The sequence below is a fragment of the Varanus komodoensis genome, unplaced genomic scaffold, assembly GCF_004798865.1.
Source record: "Varanus komodoensis strain SLA01 unplaced genomic scaffold, ASM479886v1 scaffold73, whole genome shotgun sequence".
Taxonomy (NCBI): Eukaryota; Metazoa; Chordata; class Lepidosauria; order Squamata; family Varanidae; genus Varanus; species Varanus komodoensis.
The window spans coordinates 1,576,381-1,594,280 of record NW_025336386.1 but is presented as its reverse complement, the minus strand read 5'-3'; the positions used below and the strand labels follow the sequence as shown (position 1 = coordinate 1,594,280).

The 17,900-nt window shown below is 52.0% G+C and overlaps 2 protein-coding genes across 6 annotated transcripts in view; one reads left to right on the top strand and one right to left on the bottom strand.

Moving 5' to 3' along the window:
* The window catches only part of SLC9A3R2 (SLC9A3 regulator 2), a 75,464-nt gene extending 66,496 nt beyond the window's left edge, over window positions 1-8,968 (top strand). For all 3 annotated transcript variants that reach the window (XM_044452593.1, XM_044452592.1, XM_044452594.1), the window contains exon 7: window positions 3,607-8,968. In XM_044452593.1, the coding sequence (XP_044308528.1) occupies window positions 3,607-3,765 (159 nt within the window). In that variant the 3' untranslated portion in view covers window positions 3,766-8,968. The remainder of the gene's footprint in view (window positions 1-3,606) is intronic.
* On the bottom strand, window positions 407-17,877 carry NTHL1 (nth like DNA glycosylase 1). Of its 3 annotated transcripts, XM_044452597.1 has the most exons (6): window positions 17,792-17,877; window positions 15,323-15,492; window positions 15,030-15,200; window positions 14,428-14,587; window positions 12,712-12,817; window positions 407-1,348 (listed from the first exon to the last, which is right to left on the bottom strand). In XM_044452597.1, the coding sequence occupies exons 1-6, from the start codon at window positions 17,859-17,861 to the stop codon at window positions 1,201-1,203; spliced, it is 825 nt and encodes a 274-aa protein (XP_044308532.1). In that variant the 5' UTR covers window positions 17,862-17,877; the 3' UTR covers window positions 407-1,200. The 3 variants fall into 3 exon arrangements, with proteins under 3 accessions (XP_044308532.1, XP_044308530.1, XP_044308531.1); XM_044452595.1 differs by lacking the exon at window positions 17,792-17,877 and having other exon boundaries at window positions 408-1,348; window positions 15,323-17,257; XM_044452596.1 differs by lacking the exons at window positions 407-1,348; window positions 17,792-17,877 and adding an exon at window positions 10,522-10,930 and having other exon boundaries at window positions 15,323-17,257.
* Between the last annotated feature and the right edge of the window lie 23 nt (window positions 17,878-17,900).

Below are 17,900 nucleotides of genomic sequence, written 5' to 3'. Positions count from 1 at the left end.
TCTTCCTTGTACTTCTGTTCCAAGCAAGCGCTCAGCACCCTGTTCCTGCGAGCTTTTCTCCATGAGGCCTTTTACTGCCCACTCAGCATTCCTCACTAATGGTTGTTTGCAGACGCTTTAGAGCATGGGTCCTCAAACTAAGGCCCAGGGGCCGGATTCGGCCCGCCATGCCCATTTATCCGGCCCGCCATGCCCAATTGGACCCACTGCGCCCATGCGCGCACCTGCCACCGCCCACCTCGCCCCGCACGCAGGAGGCAGCGGTTCGCTCGCTCGGAGAAAACGACCTCCAAGTGAGCAAGCCGCTGCCTCGTGCGCCTGCCCCGCCGCACGCGTCTCTCTCGGCCTCGCGCGCCTCGCCACGCGCCCGCCCGCCTGCCCACCCCGCCCCCTCACAGCCCGCGTGCACTGCCAGTGCCACCTTTCCGGCCCGCAGCTAGCACTGGCACCTTTCAACTGGCCCCCTGCTGAAAAAGTTTGAGGACCCCTGCTTTAGAGGATGTCGTCATCTTCCAGGTTTCACTTCTATTTTTAAGCAGCGCTTTCAGCAAGCTTTTTAGAGTGGGGAAATGTATTATTTGCAGATGCGGATGAAGACATTTTCCATGCATGTAAAGTTGTTGTGTCATAATAACACAGCGCTACTGTCACACAGAGGAAAAGCAGGACAGAAAATATGCTCAGTGTCAGGCCTTGATCTCAGTTCTGCAGAAATGCCAGATTAATAACCTTGTGCAGAAAAGCTCTTCCTTTCACTTGCCATCCTTGAGGTTTAGATGCAGCATTTTTAATCTATCATTCATCCTTTTTGGAAATGATTAAACACCTGCCATGTTCTACCTAGAGGTGACCAGAATCACACTGTCTTCCCTGATTTAAACTTCTGGGATCGAGACCATGACGAGCTGCTCCAAATAGGCAGATGCAAAAAGAACAGACATTTTTCCACAAAAAAGCCAGCAAATAATAGACTACCCCTCCCAGAGCCTATAATTAAAAATAATAATGCCATTCAAATGTGAGGGGAAGTACTTCTACGCAGTGCAACTTGTTATTTCCTCCCTTGCCCTTTTCGTCAAGGGGAAATGTGCAGGCCTTGATTCCAGAAGGCTTGGCAAAGGCCGCAAAGAGCCTGCGCGGGCGAAGGCAGCTCATGCTTCTTCCGGGGAGCAGCTGGGTCTTGATTTGCTGGCATCCAGACTATGCGTTCTGTCCAGAGCAGGTGGGCAGTGAGGAAGAGGAGTACTTTGCTGGTTCCATCTGACCTTGGCCAGCCGTGCTGAATGGCCCTGTTTGGCTAATGGTTCCAGCAAGCGTTTTTCCTGGTTTCCTGTGTTGGTCCCTGGTCCTGCCAGAGACAAATGGCATTTAGTGGGAACAGAAGGAGCACGTGAAGCCACCGAGCCCCGGAGGGCTGCTGTGCAGGGGTGGGAGGGGCAGGCCGCAGCCCACGGTCCCCTCTTCCTCCACATCCACAACCCTCAGACGGTGCAGTTGGGCGTTACTGCAGGTCCCGAAAAAGAGTTATTTCTGCCACACCTGGATATGAGAGAAAAAATTCCCTCACATCAGACTAGCAAATTGCTGTCGCTTTGGGTTCGCTTGGCCTTGTGCATATGGCCTGACTTGCTCACAGGAATAATTTATCGTATTTGTTCATATATGAGTCCCTGAAGCTCTGGACTTCCCTGTCAACCCACATGAACCGAAGAGAATACCCTAAATCCCATCCATTCAGTTGCTTGGCCTTGTAGTGCTGAAAAGGATGGGTAAAGGCAGGCAGCTTGACTTTTGGCCATTACAGTGAGGAGCCTGTTAAGTGTCCAAGCAAGATGGTTTGCAAACTGAGCTAAGCAAAGGTGACCCGTGTGAACCAGCTGTGTTCAGTGCACGGGGCTCTTTCAGGCTGAATCAGGTCACACAACCATCCAGCCCAGTCTTGCGTATTCCAGGAGTGCCAGTCTTCTTTCAGCCCAACAGCCAAATCACATTTTGGAGATACTCCCCATAATCAGGGAAGCTGCAGGCCAAAGAGATCGGCCAGAGGCAGCCGGTTGCGCTTGAAGCTCCTTGCTGCCCCGGGAGACCCATTTGCATCTTAGAGAAGGGGGAGGTTGTTCGGAGACAGGGAACCACCTCAGCGTTAACCTTCGGGGGAAAGGGGTGGGGTTGTGGGAAAGGCGTATGGCTTCTGCAGAATCTTGCACTGGGGGTCCTGTTTGACCCACAGTCACGGCCTGCTCCCGTTGGCATTAACTCTTCAGCCTTGCTTCTCAAAAGCTTTACACTGGAGATGCCGGGAACCAAACCTAGGAGTTTCTGTGTTAAAGCATCTGTGCTGTTACAGAACTGTAGGCCCTCCATCTGTGCTCAGCTAGTGGAACAAGCACATTTGAGTTGCATAGACCACTCTGCATGCGGTGGTGGGCAAACCAGCTTGTTCTTAGCTCATACTGGAGCCCTATGAAAAGTAAAGGCAGCTCTTACATACCACTCATTCATTCATTCAAATTTATATGCCACTCAATAGCCTGACAGGACTTTCTGAGCAGCTAATGAAATCAATATACAGCCCATGGTACGAGTACAGGCGGGAGAAGGGGGGAAATCCTTGGGAGGAGGGAGCACTTGCGATCAGGCTTTAAATTCAGGTTTCGTAAAATCCGCGAGTGAGGATGGCCTTGGCCTGGCATGGGAATGCAAGTAGAGATGGTGCCAGGAAGGTTCCGACCTGCTCCAAAGGTTGGGGGCCGTCACCAAGAGGGCCCCTCTTAGAAATGTAGAAACACGGAAGCAGAGCGAGTCAGAAGAGGTCTCCTGGGCCATCCAGTCTGACCCCCGGCTCCAGCCAGCTGCACTCAGGACATGCCGTCCTCTGGCCCCTTCTTCTAAACGCTGTCCTGTTTACTTCCTTTCGGAATGGCTCTCTCAGAAGGAACGTCATTCCCAGATCTCAACAGGTGGGTGGGAGTCAATTAGAAAAGGTGGTCCTTCAAGTCACTGGGTCCAACCCAAGTCCATCCCTGGCCACTGTACCGTCTTGAACCTCTGTGTGCCTTGGGCAGCATGAAAACCTTTCTGAGATATCTGAGTTTTTTCCTTCTTTGCCTGCAGTTCCCTCATGCGGAGGAGAAAACCTTTCTCAATTTGTTTGCTAATACAGAGATTTGGTTCTGGTTCCTTTCCAAGGAAAATCATGAAGACGTGCAATAAAACACAACCACCATTTATCCCCTTTGTGGGGCAGGCTCAGCACAAGTTCTTGTGTAGACTTTCTTGTGGCAGGTAGAACAAAATGCATAACTACCTGCATCAAGAATTCATTTCTGCAGTAGTTTAAAAGGACGCATCTCACTTGTCACTTCTTTCTTCAGAGCAGGGGCCTCCATTTTGCCCAGCTCAGAAGCAAAAGCGTTGAGACCCATTTGAGCATTGAAAGGAAAACTTAGCTTTGTCGCTGTGGCATACTGTCATTTTTGTTTGCTGATTGGATCAGTTCTTTGTTGTATTTCCAAAACCCCCCCAAAAAAAGTTTGAAAAGAGACAACAGGAACAAGGAAGATGCACGCGCCTTGAACAATTTTCTCTGTTCTGTTTCTCCTAAAGGTGGGAGAAGCCGCGAAAAAGGATCCATTTGAAGAAAGTGGCTTGAACCTGAGTCCAACAGCAGCAGAAGCCAAAGAGAAAGTGCGGGCCAAGCGGGTGAACAAGAGGGCCCCGCAGATGGACTGGAACAAGAAACGGGAGATTTTCAGCAACTTCTGAGCCAGTCTGGCAGCTGCTCTTCCTTTCCAGCTGCTCCTGCAACAGCACATTTGCAATGTATTCGAATCGTGTTCCACCCGCTATGGGCATAGCTCTGAGGCACTTCCCATGCTGCCTTCTTCCTAGCTTTGTGTTGCTTCGTGCAAGGCAGATTTTCAATGCCTCTCTTATTGTACAAAAGTGGTGAAAGAGAGAAATGGAATCTGCAGAGCTCAGATGTCACGGAAAGGTAGCTGAAGTTCCAGCCGTAACAAACAGGAAAAGCAAATCTTTCCCATTTTGTTTTAATTTTGGATCACTTAACCTGCAATATTATTTATAGGACCATTTTTATATAATTAATTGTTTAAGTTTCTTCCCTACTCCCTTTCCTTTAGACATTTTAAATATTTTTACATTGTAAACAGAGTGCATTTTCTTTCCAATTAATGGAATGCTATGGTTTATTTCAGGGTGGGTTACAGTATTAACCTTCTCATACACGGCTGGCTCACCACTCCAAGATTGCAAGGGTGCTCTGTGGAGATTTTTTTTAATGGAGTGGGGGAAAGGGTTTCATCTGTTTTTCTTTAGTGCTTGAGACACCCTCCCTTTAAACCGCGTGCACTGCAAGTCCTGCTCTTCGCAAAGCCCTCTTCCATGCCTCGTGCCTCTCCTGGGCCAGGTTCCCCATATGCAAGAGCCGGCCTTACTGGGAACGTAGGAAATGGGAGCAAAATGCTGCCATGATGGCTGGCGGGATGCAGTAGGCGGGCCCCCTTGCCAACACCTGGGGACCGCGGGGAGAGACCCAGTGAAGCCCGAGACCTGCAAGCGATCGTAATCCAATTCCACTGTGGCAGTAACTGGAAAGAAGGCTTTTAGTGCAACCTGGGGAAGCACAGGGAAACCGCTACATCCAGGGAGCGATATGGCGTTCCTGTGACCGCTCCTCACACTGGGTGAGCTCCTCACAACTTGGGTGGGGCACAGGGAATTCCTGCAGGGCAAAGCTCAGCAAAGCTGAGCTGCTTCTTGAAAAACAGCTCACCCAGCAAATCAGTTTCATCTCCAATTGTACTGCTATTTCCTCTTCAAGGGCATTAAAAAAAAAAGCAAGGCCCTTAGTTTCATAATCTTGTTGCTCTTTTAACATTCATATCATTGAACAAGCTTCTTTTTGCACAGCAGCGGAAAGTGGGGAGATTCTCCTGCTGTACAAAACCTCCATGTCTTTTGTAGATGCGTCTGACCTTCCCACAAGCCTCCCTTTGGAGATGATGGGCAGGGGATTCCTGAATGCAGAAGCCAAATCGTAGTTTTAGCCATGCTGTGCCAATTTGCATTTCACCAGCTTCTGATCCCCTCCCGCTCTTGTACTGTTCTTTCTGAGGAAGGAGCTTCCTGCCTTGATGAGGAAGTTCGTGCACCTGCTCCTGCATGTTCCATGTGGACATTATGGGTGTTGGGCCCACTACGTTTTCCCCATTGTGTATCCAAGCAAATAAAATAGGACAACACCCTCCACCGCAGAAGGAAGGACTGTGTTGGGTTAGAACATGAGAAGCTGCTCTGCTCACAAGGCCGGCCAGACCCGCAGCAGGATATCCTGGGGTAGCGGAGTGTGAGGCCGGTTGGCCTCGCGAGGCTCGGCCCGGGGAAGTGTGCCTGGCAAGCCCTGGGGCAGGAGCACAAGCGGTGAGAATGGGAGAGATCTCAGCCCGAGTCTGTGCCGGGGTCGGGGGTGCATTTGCAGGCGACAGGCGCAAACGTGTTTTGGACTCGGACCTCAGAGAAAGCAGAGCATTTTGGGATATCCCTCCTGTGCAGTCCCCGATTTCGGTCCTTCATTCTGGATCATATTGCCTCTTGTGCAGAGTATGTTTAGACAGCGTGACGTGCATGGATATGAGCTCCTGCATAATTGCGTAAACTCCAGGAGACATCAAGTACTTGTGTCCATGTGGAGATCCGTCAAATGTGTCCTTACAAAAGCATCACAGCTGCATTTCAGAAAATTTGGTGCCCAGACTCTTAACTGGAACCTGCTAAGCAAACAGAGTAGAGCTATACTGATCGGATCTTAACATGGTGTGTTGTGGGGGTGGGTGGGAGAAGATTTGGAACAATTCTCCCCACCTCCTTTACTAAAATATAACTTCACTCTCTTTTCTGATAACTACTTTAGAAAAAACAGTATTAATAAGTGAGCTGGATGATACTCAAATGTTCTTTCTTCAAAAAAACCCAGACTATGTAAACAAGCATTTGCCACTTGTCACTTAGGGCACAAATGAACAATGAATATTAGCATTTTAGAAGAAAAATGGCTTTGTTCTCACATGCTGCGAGTTGAACAAGTGCCCTTTGATATAAATACACTCTGGGGCTTTGTGTATATTGTGTAAATGGCTGAGCTGAATAAGGTGCCTTGGACTGCTCGGTTTCCTCTGGGAGACGGCTGCAGCTCCACAAAGCAGCCTGGGTAAACTGTATGTGGCTTCTTTTCAGGAAGGCCTTTGTATAGGCTCAGTATGGTGCTGACTGAAGGCCTTGAGGAAAAAGGCAGGTTGGGGGATCGATGAGCATGAGGTACAGGCCTCTGAGCACAGCCCAGAGGGCCAAGGAGCCTCTTTGGGCACTTCTAGCAAGGTAAGAAACCGCCTGGAGCGCTGGCACAATATGGCTGCCGGGGCGAGTTACGGAGGAGAGGAGACCTTCCCAACAGGAGACTCCTCTGGATTATTATAATAATAATTATTATTATAATAACATTTCTATGGATTCTCAGGTTTCAGCTCCAAGAGGAACCTATTTCACAGGAGGGCGACCTCTTCTACCCACTTCCGCACTCACAGCGCATCCCCCCCACACACACACACCTGTTCGCATCCCTGCGTGAAAATGCCCCTCATCCCTTCAAGCGTCCCAACATGCACGTTTTCAGAATCCCTCCAAAACCCCCCCAGCCCTTTCGCGCTCTCCTTTCTCACAAGCATGTTTTGTGGTTTTGCCCGCATCCGTTCCCACCACAGGCACACCAGCACCTGCAACCCACCAGCTGTGTCCTCAGCTGGGCTCCCGCTGGTCTTCCCAGCTCCCCTCTCCCGCTCGCTCACTGACGGGAGCGTCCGAGCTCGCACTTTCCGAGGGGCTGGGCCGGCTGCTGGCCTGCCTCGAAGTGGCCTCAGCTGCCACCAAAAGGGTTGCCAGAGTGTGTGTGTGTGGGGGGTCCCAGCAGGGGGGGGGGCAAGCGCCAAGCGGAGTGTCCAGGGCATAGGCCCATGACTGCCTGCCCACGGGCCTGCACTAAAGAACCCCATCCAAGTTCTGCACTGAAACATTTCCATCCAGCTTCATTCAGGTACGGAGAACTGGTTGGCTTTACTGCAATGCCACAGAAGCTTGGTTCTCAGCAGCAAGATTCAGTAGCCAGAATGCACCAGGAAGAAAAAAAAAAAGTGGTATGTTTAAACCTGACTGATGGCTTGTTACTTTAAACAAACCAGGAACGGTCTGTCAGTTTCAAATCCTGGCTTGATTCTGGCGTTAGCAGACAGAGACCAGGGATTCTAGTATGAGCAGCATGCTAAGTTTTTCCTTCTGATGAGAGTCTGGGTACAGAAACCATTCCTAAAGAAGGGAAAAGCCAAGTGGGGGCAATGTTGGCTGCGTGCCCCAGAGAAAAGCGAGGATTCTCCAGAATTGTATGAATTCCCTTCTCAGATTGGCAGGAGACCACCATTACAATCCCAGCCCGTGGGAGGTTTGCCTTCTCTGTCTTCTGGGCTGATGCCAGGACTTTCTACCATCTTGAAATTTATTTCTGCAACCATAATGACTAGAAACTTGCTTTTAAAAGTATAAACCTCATCTTCAGAGTACAGATTCCATATGTATGTGCTATGTTTATAAGCAGTGCAGGTACAAAGTTTTCCTGCAAATCACAAGAGTTGGCAACCAGAGAATATCTGCCTGGCTATTATCATGACAATTATTGCTTTTAAAAAGATTCCTTGTCCGCATGTTAACTGGTCAGAAATAGCTCCACTTTTTCCTTAAAGCGTTCAACAGCCATGCTTTGCTTACTACAACATTCCAAATTATCTAAAAGCCTGGAACATTGAAAATGATCAAATTATTTGCATAATCACATCTACAGAGCTAACTGTTGCAGAATACATGCACTGTTCTGGCCTGTTAGGCTTTGCTTGCCTGGTGAACCACTAGTCCTCTGAAGGCAACTTGGGCCGGATAAACAGCAGTCCAAGGGCTGTGAGCCTTGCGTGGGTTTCAGTGCCAGGATAGCTGCTTTTAGGCCAGGGATGCCTGTGAGTGGAAACGTAACTTGGGAAAGAGCAACACTGTGGGAAGCAACACAAAAATTGTCCCCACCAGTGGTGATTGAAGTCCAGGAATGATTTAAGGTGTCCTGCATCTTCAATGCTGAGTGAGGTCTTTTTGGGGGTGTTTTGTTGAGTCATCTGAACAGTGCTGCTTGAGGCACAATCTTGAGCGTTGGGAGGGAAAAGGAAGCCCACACCTGGCAGCACAGCAGAGTCACAGACCTTTCTCCACATGAGCTTGTACCGGATCGTGCCCATAATGATTTCTGTTCTTGAGTGACCTGCTTTTTCAAACTGGGCTGAAGAAGCATCTTGGTCTCAGAAGAAGCAAATACGGATTGCTTCCTTTGCTCTCTTATTTTACTGTTATACAGAGAGAGAGAGAGAGAGAGAGAGAGAGCACTGACAAATACAATAGTGGCCATCCAATGCCTTAAGAAGCAGGTCTAAAGTCAGTCCAGAGCCACGTGGTGTAAGGGATGAGACAGAAGCAGAGCGAGTCAGAAGGGGCCTCCCGGGCCATCTAGCCCGACCACCGGCTCCAGCCGGCTCCGTTCACGACACGCCCGCCATGTGTAATGAAAGCAAGGCTCTGAGGATAAGCTGAAAATCTGTGCCCAAGTCTCAAAGGGGGTTGGTTTTCCTTTCTGCCCAAAAGGTTTGTCTCCACTCCACATCGCCATTGGACTGAACTAGGTAACTCAAAAGCACCACTGGCTCTTTTTCTGCTACCCTGTAAGCCCTGTAACACTTTCTCAGTTTCTGCACCTCTAACTTAGAAATTCCCTAGACGGTTATACAAGAGCTTTTAACTACATTGTGTAAAATATATGTATACTAAAATGTCAATAATAAAACCTGTTTCCCATGTACAGTGAGCCTTACAATGTCGGTGTCCAAATTTGTTTCTTCCTTCTGGTATCCTTCCCCACTCCCAGCTTTAACTGATTTCAGGGAGAACAGACATAGGGTTGCATGCATGCAAACATATTTGTTTATGCTAGTAGAAGGCAATCCTGTATGAGATGTAACCCTAACCCTTATGGGCCTCCCCAAACTGCATGCCTGGATCTCAGAACTTGTGAACAGTCCTCATCCTAAACATGAACTGCAACACAGCAGGTATTCATGGGAAAACCTAAGGCTGAAGACATGTGTACTTCACTCACAATGAAGGGCTGCCCCCAGAGAGCTGAAATATTAACAAGGCGGCCCACGTGCAGCATACAAGTTCTGCTTTCGTGCGGAGTCGCCAAAATGTGTACTTTTCTATCTGACATCCACATCAGAGCGTGAATTTTTATCTTGCAACAGAGATCTGCAGACCACACAACGGAATGGACTCCAGAGCTCTGGGAAACCATTCCTTTTCACACATTTGGAAGAAACCTGAGGACTGTGCTCATTTTGCATTCTCTTTAAAACTGCCTTTGCACTCCCAGTCCATTTGCACAGAATATTCTGGACAAGCAGGTGCTTTGCTTTCACACACCAAGGAGAACAATCAACAGGCACCGTCCCCAAGTTGCTAGAGCTATTAAACGCCTCTCAAGTGAAGAGCTGCTGTAGAAGAAAACTGCTCTCGGCCATTCAACTTCTCTTGCTCATGAGTGGGAAAAGCCCTTTGCAAGCAAGCCACCCGCACAACTGCTTTTGTGAAATGCAGGCAAGAGAGAGGCCTAGATGGGCTTCTCATCAAAAGCACTGGGCCGAGCATGGAAAACTGGAGAACTGCGTGGGTGATGAACCTTGCTTGGTCTTGGCCACTTTGTCCTCACTCAGGACATTCCAATGCTGCTCTTGCCCGGACTCCCCATGTCGCCAGGCTGGGTGAGCGCAAACGGCCGGTGCCGCCCGTCACCTGCTCCTCCGTCACAGCCTTGCCATGCCTCTTGCCCAGTGTGAATCGCATCGTGCAGTGGAACTGGGCAACCCCGATTGCTCCGTAACGAGCTCATTTGCCGTTCAGCTGGAGACTCGGTGAGGTTCGGCGGACTGACAGGATCCACGAGCACTTCTTGGAGGGTCTGGCCTGGGACAAAGTACTGCAGCCTCCCTCTGGTCGAGCAGTGAAGCTCTGCTCCCAACCGTGCCACATGCACACCCGGCAGGACCAGCACCTTTGCAAGCGGGGCCTGCACCGTGCCGTTCTGCCTGTTTGCAAGGAACGTCACCAGCCAAACCTTGGCAATAGGAGCAGCCAGAAACACGGGCCAGCGGCGCACAAGGGAAACTGACTCGTAGCAATGCTCGCTTACAAAGCCACATTCCCCCTTCTAACCTGTCCTTCCCCAATATGCTGAGCTGTGTGTGGCTGTGGAGAGCGAGACCGAGGAGGACCAGTGGCTCCTCCACAGAGACCTCTTCCTTTCTCCAGCCACTGTTATGGGAAAGGCCCTTCCATTTTAACATACTTTCTTTATTAAACAGCTTTCCATAAAGCATGGTCCTTTATTAAGAGGAACTCCTTCAGGGCAGTCCGAAACAACTTCCAGGAGAGTGCTGCTTCTGAAATCATGGCTGCCAGTTCAGGAACCGTTCCATTTCAGCCTCAAAGCCCCCTGTGCCCAACCGCCATCCCAAAGGAGCCAGTTCAAACAGCCTCCTCAGCCTCGGGGTGAGACGCGAGCATTGTCTGCACGGGGGTCCCCTTCCTCAGGGCAATGGAAGATCAGCAAGGCCACCTGCTCCGCTGGGTGGGAAGCAGTTCCAGTCTTCAGTGCTTCTCGGATGCCGGGCAGATGCCCTTGTTCAGGCACTTGCTGCAGCGTGGATGGAGCGGTAAGCAGACCTGCTGGCCAAACCCAACCAGCAGCCAGTTGATCTCACTCCAGAGCTCTCTGTGGCAGGTGGAGGAAGAGGATTAAAGTACCTCCACCTCTGCAGCACCTTCACAATTACAAATACCACCACGCCCATAAAGCCAAAGTTAACCAGGTGACAACTGGCGGGTATCAACATGGTGCAGTGCCACATACGCAGCAAACAGGGGACACAGGCATTTAAGCAGGGAGACCCAACCTGTTCAAACCCTTGCAAGAGCTCGCGGGCTGCTTAGACGAGGCCCTTTCCATTTATCCCAGTTATCCACCCTGCAGAAGCTCAGCTGGCACCTCACGCTGGTGCCATGGGAAAACCTGTTCATTTCTCCAGGCATTTTAGTCTTCCTGTCTGTCATTTTAAATCTCCTGGATATCTTAAATCTTCACACTGTTGCTAGTGGTTCTTTGGTGATCACTTTTCTTTTGTACTGTGGTTTTAAGCCCCGATGTTGCATTTCAGCATGTGGTACTTTACAGTTTTAATTGCAGTGACTCACCCTGCAAGTTTCTGCTCTTCGGCAGTACAGAAGCATAATGAAGAAATAAGCAGGGAAAGAGGAACCCTAACAGACCATCTACAGTGGAGTTTCACTCCTGCGGAGCCCCAGGTTCATGTGTCCTCCCTGCCACGCATGGGAGAAGCCCCAGGAGCGCCAGAAGGCGCGTGCAGCTCTTTTAACTAGTGTCGCAAATTAACTGGAGGCCGGCAGTTAATGGAGCAGCTGCTGAGATGCTCCCAGTACGTAACCTGGTCGTGGCATTTTGCCCTGGCGGTCATTTCCAGCCACTTGTCAAAGGCAGCCCCACTTAAAGTGATGAGATTACAAAGGAAAGCCGACTGTTTCAGAAATGAATTAAGAAATGCTGTCGGCACCCAGAAAGTTGTTTTACTGCAAATGCTTTTCAAACTGTGTTCCGACTGGCAGTTTGCATGTTTATGGGGAATCTCAAGTGAGAAAAATGGTAGACAAATGGTAGAAGAACGGCCTGCCCACGAGCACAAGTGTCACTCCTCTCCAACAGGGGTGAGGAACTCCCGGTCCAGAAGGCAAAAGCGGCCCCCCGGCTGCCCCAGTCCAGCTCTCCAGGGATCCCCAGGCAGCCGCACAGGATTCCCAGGTAAAGGCAGCTTCCGCACCCCCTGCTCCGTCCTCCCACTCTTCCCATGCATCCCAGTGGCCCCACAAGCAGAATCCTTCTTTACTGCACTGTTCCCTAGCCCTAACCCTCAGCTGCCTTTTCCCGATTGGTCTGCTGAGATTTTGAGGCAGGGTCTCTCTCTTGCCCCTTTAATACTTCCTAGCCACTTTTTGCTTTAAAACGAACACTTTGGTTGCAATTCCCCCTTCTCTCTCCATGTATTTACCCTCCTTCTCCACTACAGAAAGTAAACAGGATGATGGGGACAGCACTTAACCAACTGGAGGGAGCATGAGCTGATGTGTGTGTTGCCAGAAAAATGCGGGCAGGAGTAACTGGACGCCTAGAGCCACCCCCTTCTGTTGCCACTCTTTCCACAGGACTCTATGGCAGTTTTTCTTCTTCATGAACAGAAAAATGGAAGTCTCAGGTCCAAGTATCATGAGGAGGTCCGGTGAACAAGCCATTGTTTCTCTCCATGATTTCCAGAAACCAAACACACCATGCTGAAATTCTGTGACTGGGTTGAACCCGACAGACCAACAAAGCTAAAAAACCACCATGGCTTCCTCTGACATGGCAACCTGGCCATGGTCGTCTTTGGCATCTCCTTTAAGACTTGAGTAATATGCAACCTGACTCAATTCTGGCTGGCTTACCTGGGAAGCCACTCTTCCAGAGCTTGCCTGGTCTCTTCAGGAAGTCTAGTTCTCTTCTTGGTCCATTTCAGCCTGTTGGCTATCCGGTGCACGTGTGTGTCCACGCCTGGAGAAGGCGGTGCTTGGAATCAGTGGAAGGGAGCAGCCAGATGCGAAGAAGGGAGGACACTTCCCCCAACATGCCCAGCATGGGCCCCAGAAGCATTTGCCTCTCTGTGTGGCATAAAGGTGTAGCTCACCTGCGAGGGCGCCCTCAGCCTATGGGAACGCCTCTTACCTGCCTGCTGAGTGAAACGTTAGGCTGGCTCTGTGGGCAGGGAGGCAAGTTCCAGGCCTGCCTCCTGCATACAGCATGAGCCCCCAAACTCTTTTTCTGCGATGCTTCTCCCGGCACTGGGTAATGTCCTCCAGGCTACCAGGGGAGCAGCGAACGCAGAAAGGGAGGCGGCTGCAGCAGCTTCCTCCACTGTGTCTGCACGGGATCCAGGAGCTGCTGGGACAGTTGGGAAGGACTGGAAGGGCCCGCCAGACATCCAGCACGAGCGCAGCAAACGAGGGAGCTGCTCGCCTCTAAACACCCCCGGCCCCAAGTTTCCTGCCGACTAGCCCACGAGCAAAGCCATTAATCAGGAATCGGGGTTCGCATGCTCTCCAATCCCAACATATAAACTTTTTTAACAATAAAGACTCAGGAAAGGGGTTGCTAAATGGCGGCTGGAGCTCCTCCAAAGAGAAGATGGAACCGCAGCGCCCCCTTGTGGCTACTGCAGGATTCAGCGCCCCCCCCCCCCCACGAGCAAGAGCAGAGGCTAAGAGGCCTGAGCAGAGTACAGTGGCGCCTCAGCTCACGAACGCCTCGGTTCAGGACGGAAATTTCATGAAAATTTTGACTCGGGTCGTGAACTCCGCATTGGGTAGCAACGAAGATCGCGGCCATCTGCCCCCCCCCCCCCCCCCCCCCCCGAGTGGGGAGATGGCCACGTTCACAGTTGTGTTCGTGCAGGAAAGACAGGCGCGATCTCGGCCATCTCTCCCCCCCGCACTCAGCACAATTGTGCCCATCTCCCCACCCCGCCACCCCGAGTACAGGGAAGACATGGAGGAGCTGACGGCAGAAGAACTCGCTGAACTCTGGAGTGAGCAGCAGAAGGCACCTGCTGAGGAGGATCCCACTGAGGAAGAGGAAGGCAGGGAGGAGGTTAGCGGTGATGTGATACAATCCATTATGGAAAAATGGAACGAGTGCCAGGATTTCTTTGAGAAGCACCACCCCCAACATAACTGTAACAAACAGCAGGGAAAAAACAAGCGAATATAGACAGATTTTTCACCAAAACTGACCTGCAACTGAGAGACACAGAAGAGAGGAAACCCCTGAAAGAGGTCTCCCCAGTGTCCTTACGGAGGGGGGCTCTCCCTCGGAACAATAACCTCCCCCCCACCTAGGTTAGTGTTCTCCACCTTACTGCACAGTGCTTTGTTACTTTGTTGATCTTTGTCATTTTGTTTCAAAATTTCTGATTAAAAAAATAGTTACAGAACGATTAACCTTATTTACATTGAACCTTATAGGGAAATTTGACTTGGGTCACGACCAGAGTCGTGGAACAGACCAAGTTCGTGAGCCAAGGTGCCACTGTCATCGCTCCGAAATGGCAGCGAACTGACGAAAGCCCCGGCCTCTGCACCGAGTTCCCCAGAGCAGGAATACATTACCGATCCCAGAGACGCTCTGCCAGGCGATGTCCATAACCAGGTGGGCCATCTTGGGCCCAACCCCTGGCAGCTTCACCAGCTCCGCAACTGTCTTCGGTATGTCGCCGGCGTAGTCCCGCTTCAGGATCGCGGTGGTCTGCTTGATATAGCTCACTTTGCGCTACAGTCGGCGAGAGAGGGATACGCTTTGGGAGGTTTTGGCGGCTGACAGGGAAAAGGGCGCTCTGGGAGCAGCGGGGCAGCCTGCCACGGCAGAGGCCGCCCCACGGTGGAATCGGCACCCGCCACTGCGAGATGCGAGTCACCCTCCCTTGGGAGGAGGGCGGCTCCAACAGGCTGCTGCGGGGGGGTGTCCAGCAGTGGCGTGCCTCATACACTTCTGCTGTTGGGACAGCACAGATTGAGCCCTGTGGCCCAGGTCGGGCCTGGGTTCCGGTCTCCGCAGAGCCACAGAGCTCACTGGGCAGCTTCGGGGCAGGTGCTGGCGCTGCCAGGCCCCTCACGGGGTGGCGGTCGTGAGGACAAGAGGGAGCTGCGCAAGCTCCTCGTGAGAAGGAAGGGGGGGTGGGCCTGACACCATCAAGCTCACGCCACTCACCCACCTTCCAAAACCCCACGGGGTAAATGAGCTGTCCCAGGGTGGCGTCATCGGTCTCCAGGATGCTGTCCACAGTCAGCCCGTGCTCCCGCAAGCGCATCATGGCAGCCGAAGTCACCTGGTCCTTCGTCTGGCTGGAGAGCATGAGGGACAACAGAATCTGGTAGCGCACAACCTGCAGAGCAGAGCAGACACGGAAGGTGAGCGCCTCACATCCTCCAGGAGAGCGGCGGGCCAGTTGGCCACCTGCAAGCTCCCGCTGGGCCCCAAAGTCCTCCGCCGCCCTGCTGGCCTCACCTCTGGAGCTGCGTCTCCATCAAAGCACTGGCCGGCTCCCATCTGGTCCACAGGGGCATCTCTCCCCTTCCTCATTTCCCGGATATTGGCCAGGTGCTGCGCCCAGTTCTTGGGCTCCCACTTCTGTTTCTTGACCTCTGTTCCAGTTGCTTCCCTCGTGTCATTTTCTTCTGAAGATTCATAAGCAATAGTGACCTTCCTCTCTCCCCGACAGCGCCTCCTGTTCAGGGTTTCATTTGTTGCTAGAGCAAACATAAAGGAAACTCTGCCAATGGTAGGCTTCAGTGGCATTCTCTTCTGTGTGCGATTAGAGAGACCATCCTGTGTTGTCTCTGCTATTTCTGCCACTAATTCCCCCAAGCAGCCAACAAACCAGATCTGCACATTTTCCCAACTTTGCAGTTTGCTTTTCAGGCCAAGGAGAAAAAGCACCTGGGACTGTGGCTGCATATCCCTGCTCACATAGATACTCAACTTGTATGTATAGATGTGCAACCAACATGTATCTAGACTCACAGAACACTGTGAAGCCAACCATCTGTTCGTTGCAAAATACCTACTTCAAGTAACAAATCAGGTGACTGTACACAAGGACATGAGCAGATGGCCAATACAGAAATCATACAGACTATGCAACTGCAAGTTAAAAATGGAGACGCTGTACTCTCACTGCCAAAACAAGACCAGGAGCGCACTGCAGTAGCAGCCAAGAACTCTCAATATCAAACATTAGAGTAAAGCTGAGACTAAGATCCTGAACAAAAGCACAGTGCCAGCAGCCGAGACCCTCAACTAAACACGAGGAATGCCAGAGCAGACGAAATAAACACCAACCTCCCCGAGTGCGAGGCAATGACCGGGTTCAAAGCGAAGGAGGCAAAGTGCCTGGTTGTGAGCAATGAACCGGAAGCTCAGGGAGGCTCAAAGTGACCAGAAGAGCCCTTCCAGGTGCGCAGGTTGTGCTTGGCTTCGCTGAGGGAGGCCACTGGGCCGTTTCTCCCATCAGGGCTTCTTCTGACTGGCCAATTCAAAGGTATCTTTGTGTGCGGGTGGCTGGCTGGTGTCATGACAATGAGGCAGGCATTCAATATTCCTGCTTTTATGAGGAACAGCTCTCTCAAATAGAATCGAGAAGGAAACAAGTATATTTGGAAGCAAGTAACAATTTGAATTTGCCTCTCCCAGCGTTAGTCTGGCACTCTGCCTACTAAACCAGCTTTCCCCAGCTAGGTGACCCTCCGAATTTGGGGATGATGTCTCCTGGTATTCCAGCGCATGCTCACTTGGGCCAATAGGAATGGCAGCCCAAGGCATCCAGCTGGCAGCAAGGTGAGGAAGTCTGTCTAGACCACACTGGTGTCAGAAGCAGCCAGCCGCAATTCTTCTTTACATTCTGACTCAGTTTACATTAGTCCATGAGTTATGACAGCTCTATTCCTGTGCCTGCTATCTTGGAAAAAACAAGGAACAGAGAGTGCCACGTGGATGGGCCTGTCCATGCCAGGTAAATGGGTTCCTACACTGGTTCGAAACATACACACCTCAAGATCATTTGCACACCTGCTTTTGTGGGGGTCTCTGGCAGGGTCATGGATTGCCTGTGCGCTGGGCAGTGCATGCAGAGGGAAGTTCTACATCTGATCAAGTGAGGTAAGTGCGGTGTTTTCATGCTTCCAGCAGAAAATGGAAAAGGTGGGGAAGCACGAAGTTGCCTTCATCCCAGGAGCGTAAGAGTTGCGCTGGATCAGGCCAAGAGGGGTCCATCCAGTTCCCACGGCCAGCTATGGGCCGCCACATGGAGCACCCGTTGGAGTGTCTGAGATGGCACTCCGATATTCATTTTAGTCATTTGTAAGGTGGTTTTGCCTCTTTAGAGGAAGGGCACAGAATGCAAGACACGCTCGGGATTCGCCGCGGGGACCTGCCTTGCGTGGTGCGACGGGTCCCCAGTTCTACCGGGAGCACAAGATCCTGGGCTTCGGCACAGCTGCCACAAGCAAGAGAGAAACATTTGGGGCGGGGGGGTTATGGCAGGGCGCTGCAACGTCTCGGCCGAATGGGTGGCTAACACGGGCATGGGCAAATATCGAGGAACCGCAACACGCATCGAATGCAGAGAACGGGAGGGTCTGCGCCAGACGAGGAGACGTGCAAAAGACGGGCAGTCGCCACTGAGCGCGCAAGGCGAAGGAAACGGGCGGGCAAGATGTGGCTGAAGCCTGAAAGGGCGGCCGGGGCAACGCGAAGCCCCTCTTCAGAGCGCCTCACCCAGGGACTCCCGCCCCGGGCAGAGAGGGGTGGCACCGAGGCGGCTCCGCGGGGCTCCTCCTGCTGAGGGCCTTCCGAGGAAGCGCGGCACACGCAACCAGCCCGGCCGGCACGCGCAGCCGCGGGGAGCGGAGGACGGGCGCGCAGGAACGCGCGAGAAGGCCCTGGCTGCCCGGGATCAGCCCTGCGCGGCGTACCCACCTGCCGGCTGGCCCCGGCCCCCGGCCCCGCTCCGCAGCAGCCTGGACGAGCCCGCCCGCCCCGCGCACATGGCTCGGCGCCAGCCCGGGACTACAACCCCCACAGTGCC

Coding starts and splice junctions, on each gene's coding strand:
- NTHL1 (XM_044452595.1), bottom strand. CDS start 15,772: ATGCAGCCACAGTCCCAGGTGCTTTTTCTCCTTGGCCTGAAAAGCAAA. Junction 15,201..15,322: donor ATGGAGACGCAGCTCCAGAG/GTGAGGCCAGCA, acceptor TCTGCTCTGCAG/GTTGTGCGCTACCAGATTCT. Junction 1,349..12,711: donor CTGGAAGAGTGGCTTCCCAG/GTAAGCCAGCCA, acceptor TGTCTCTGGCAG/GACCAGGGACCAACACAGGA.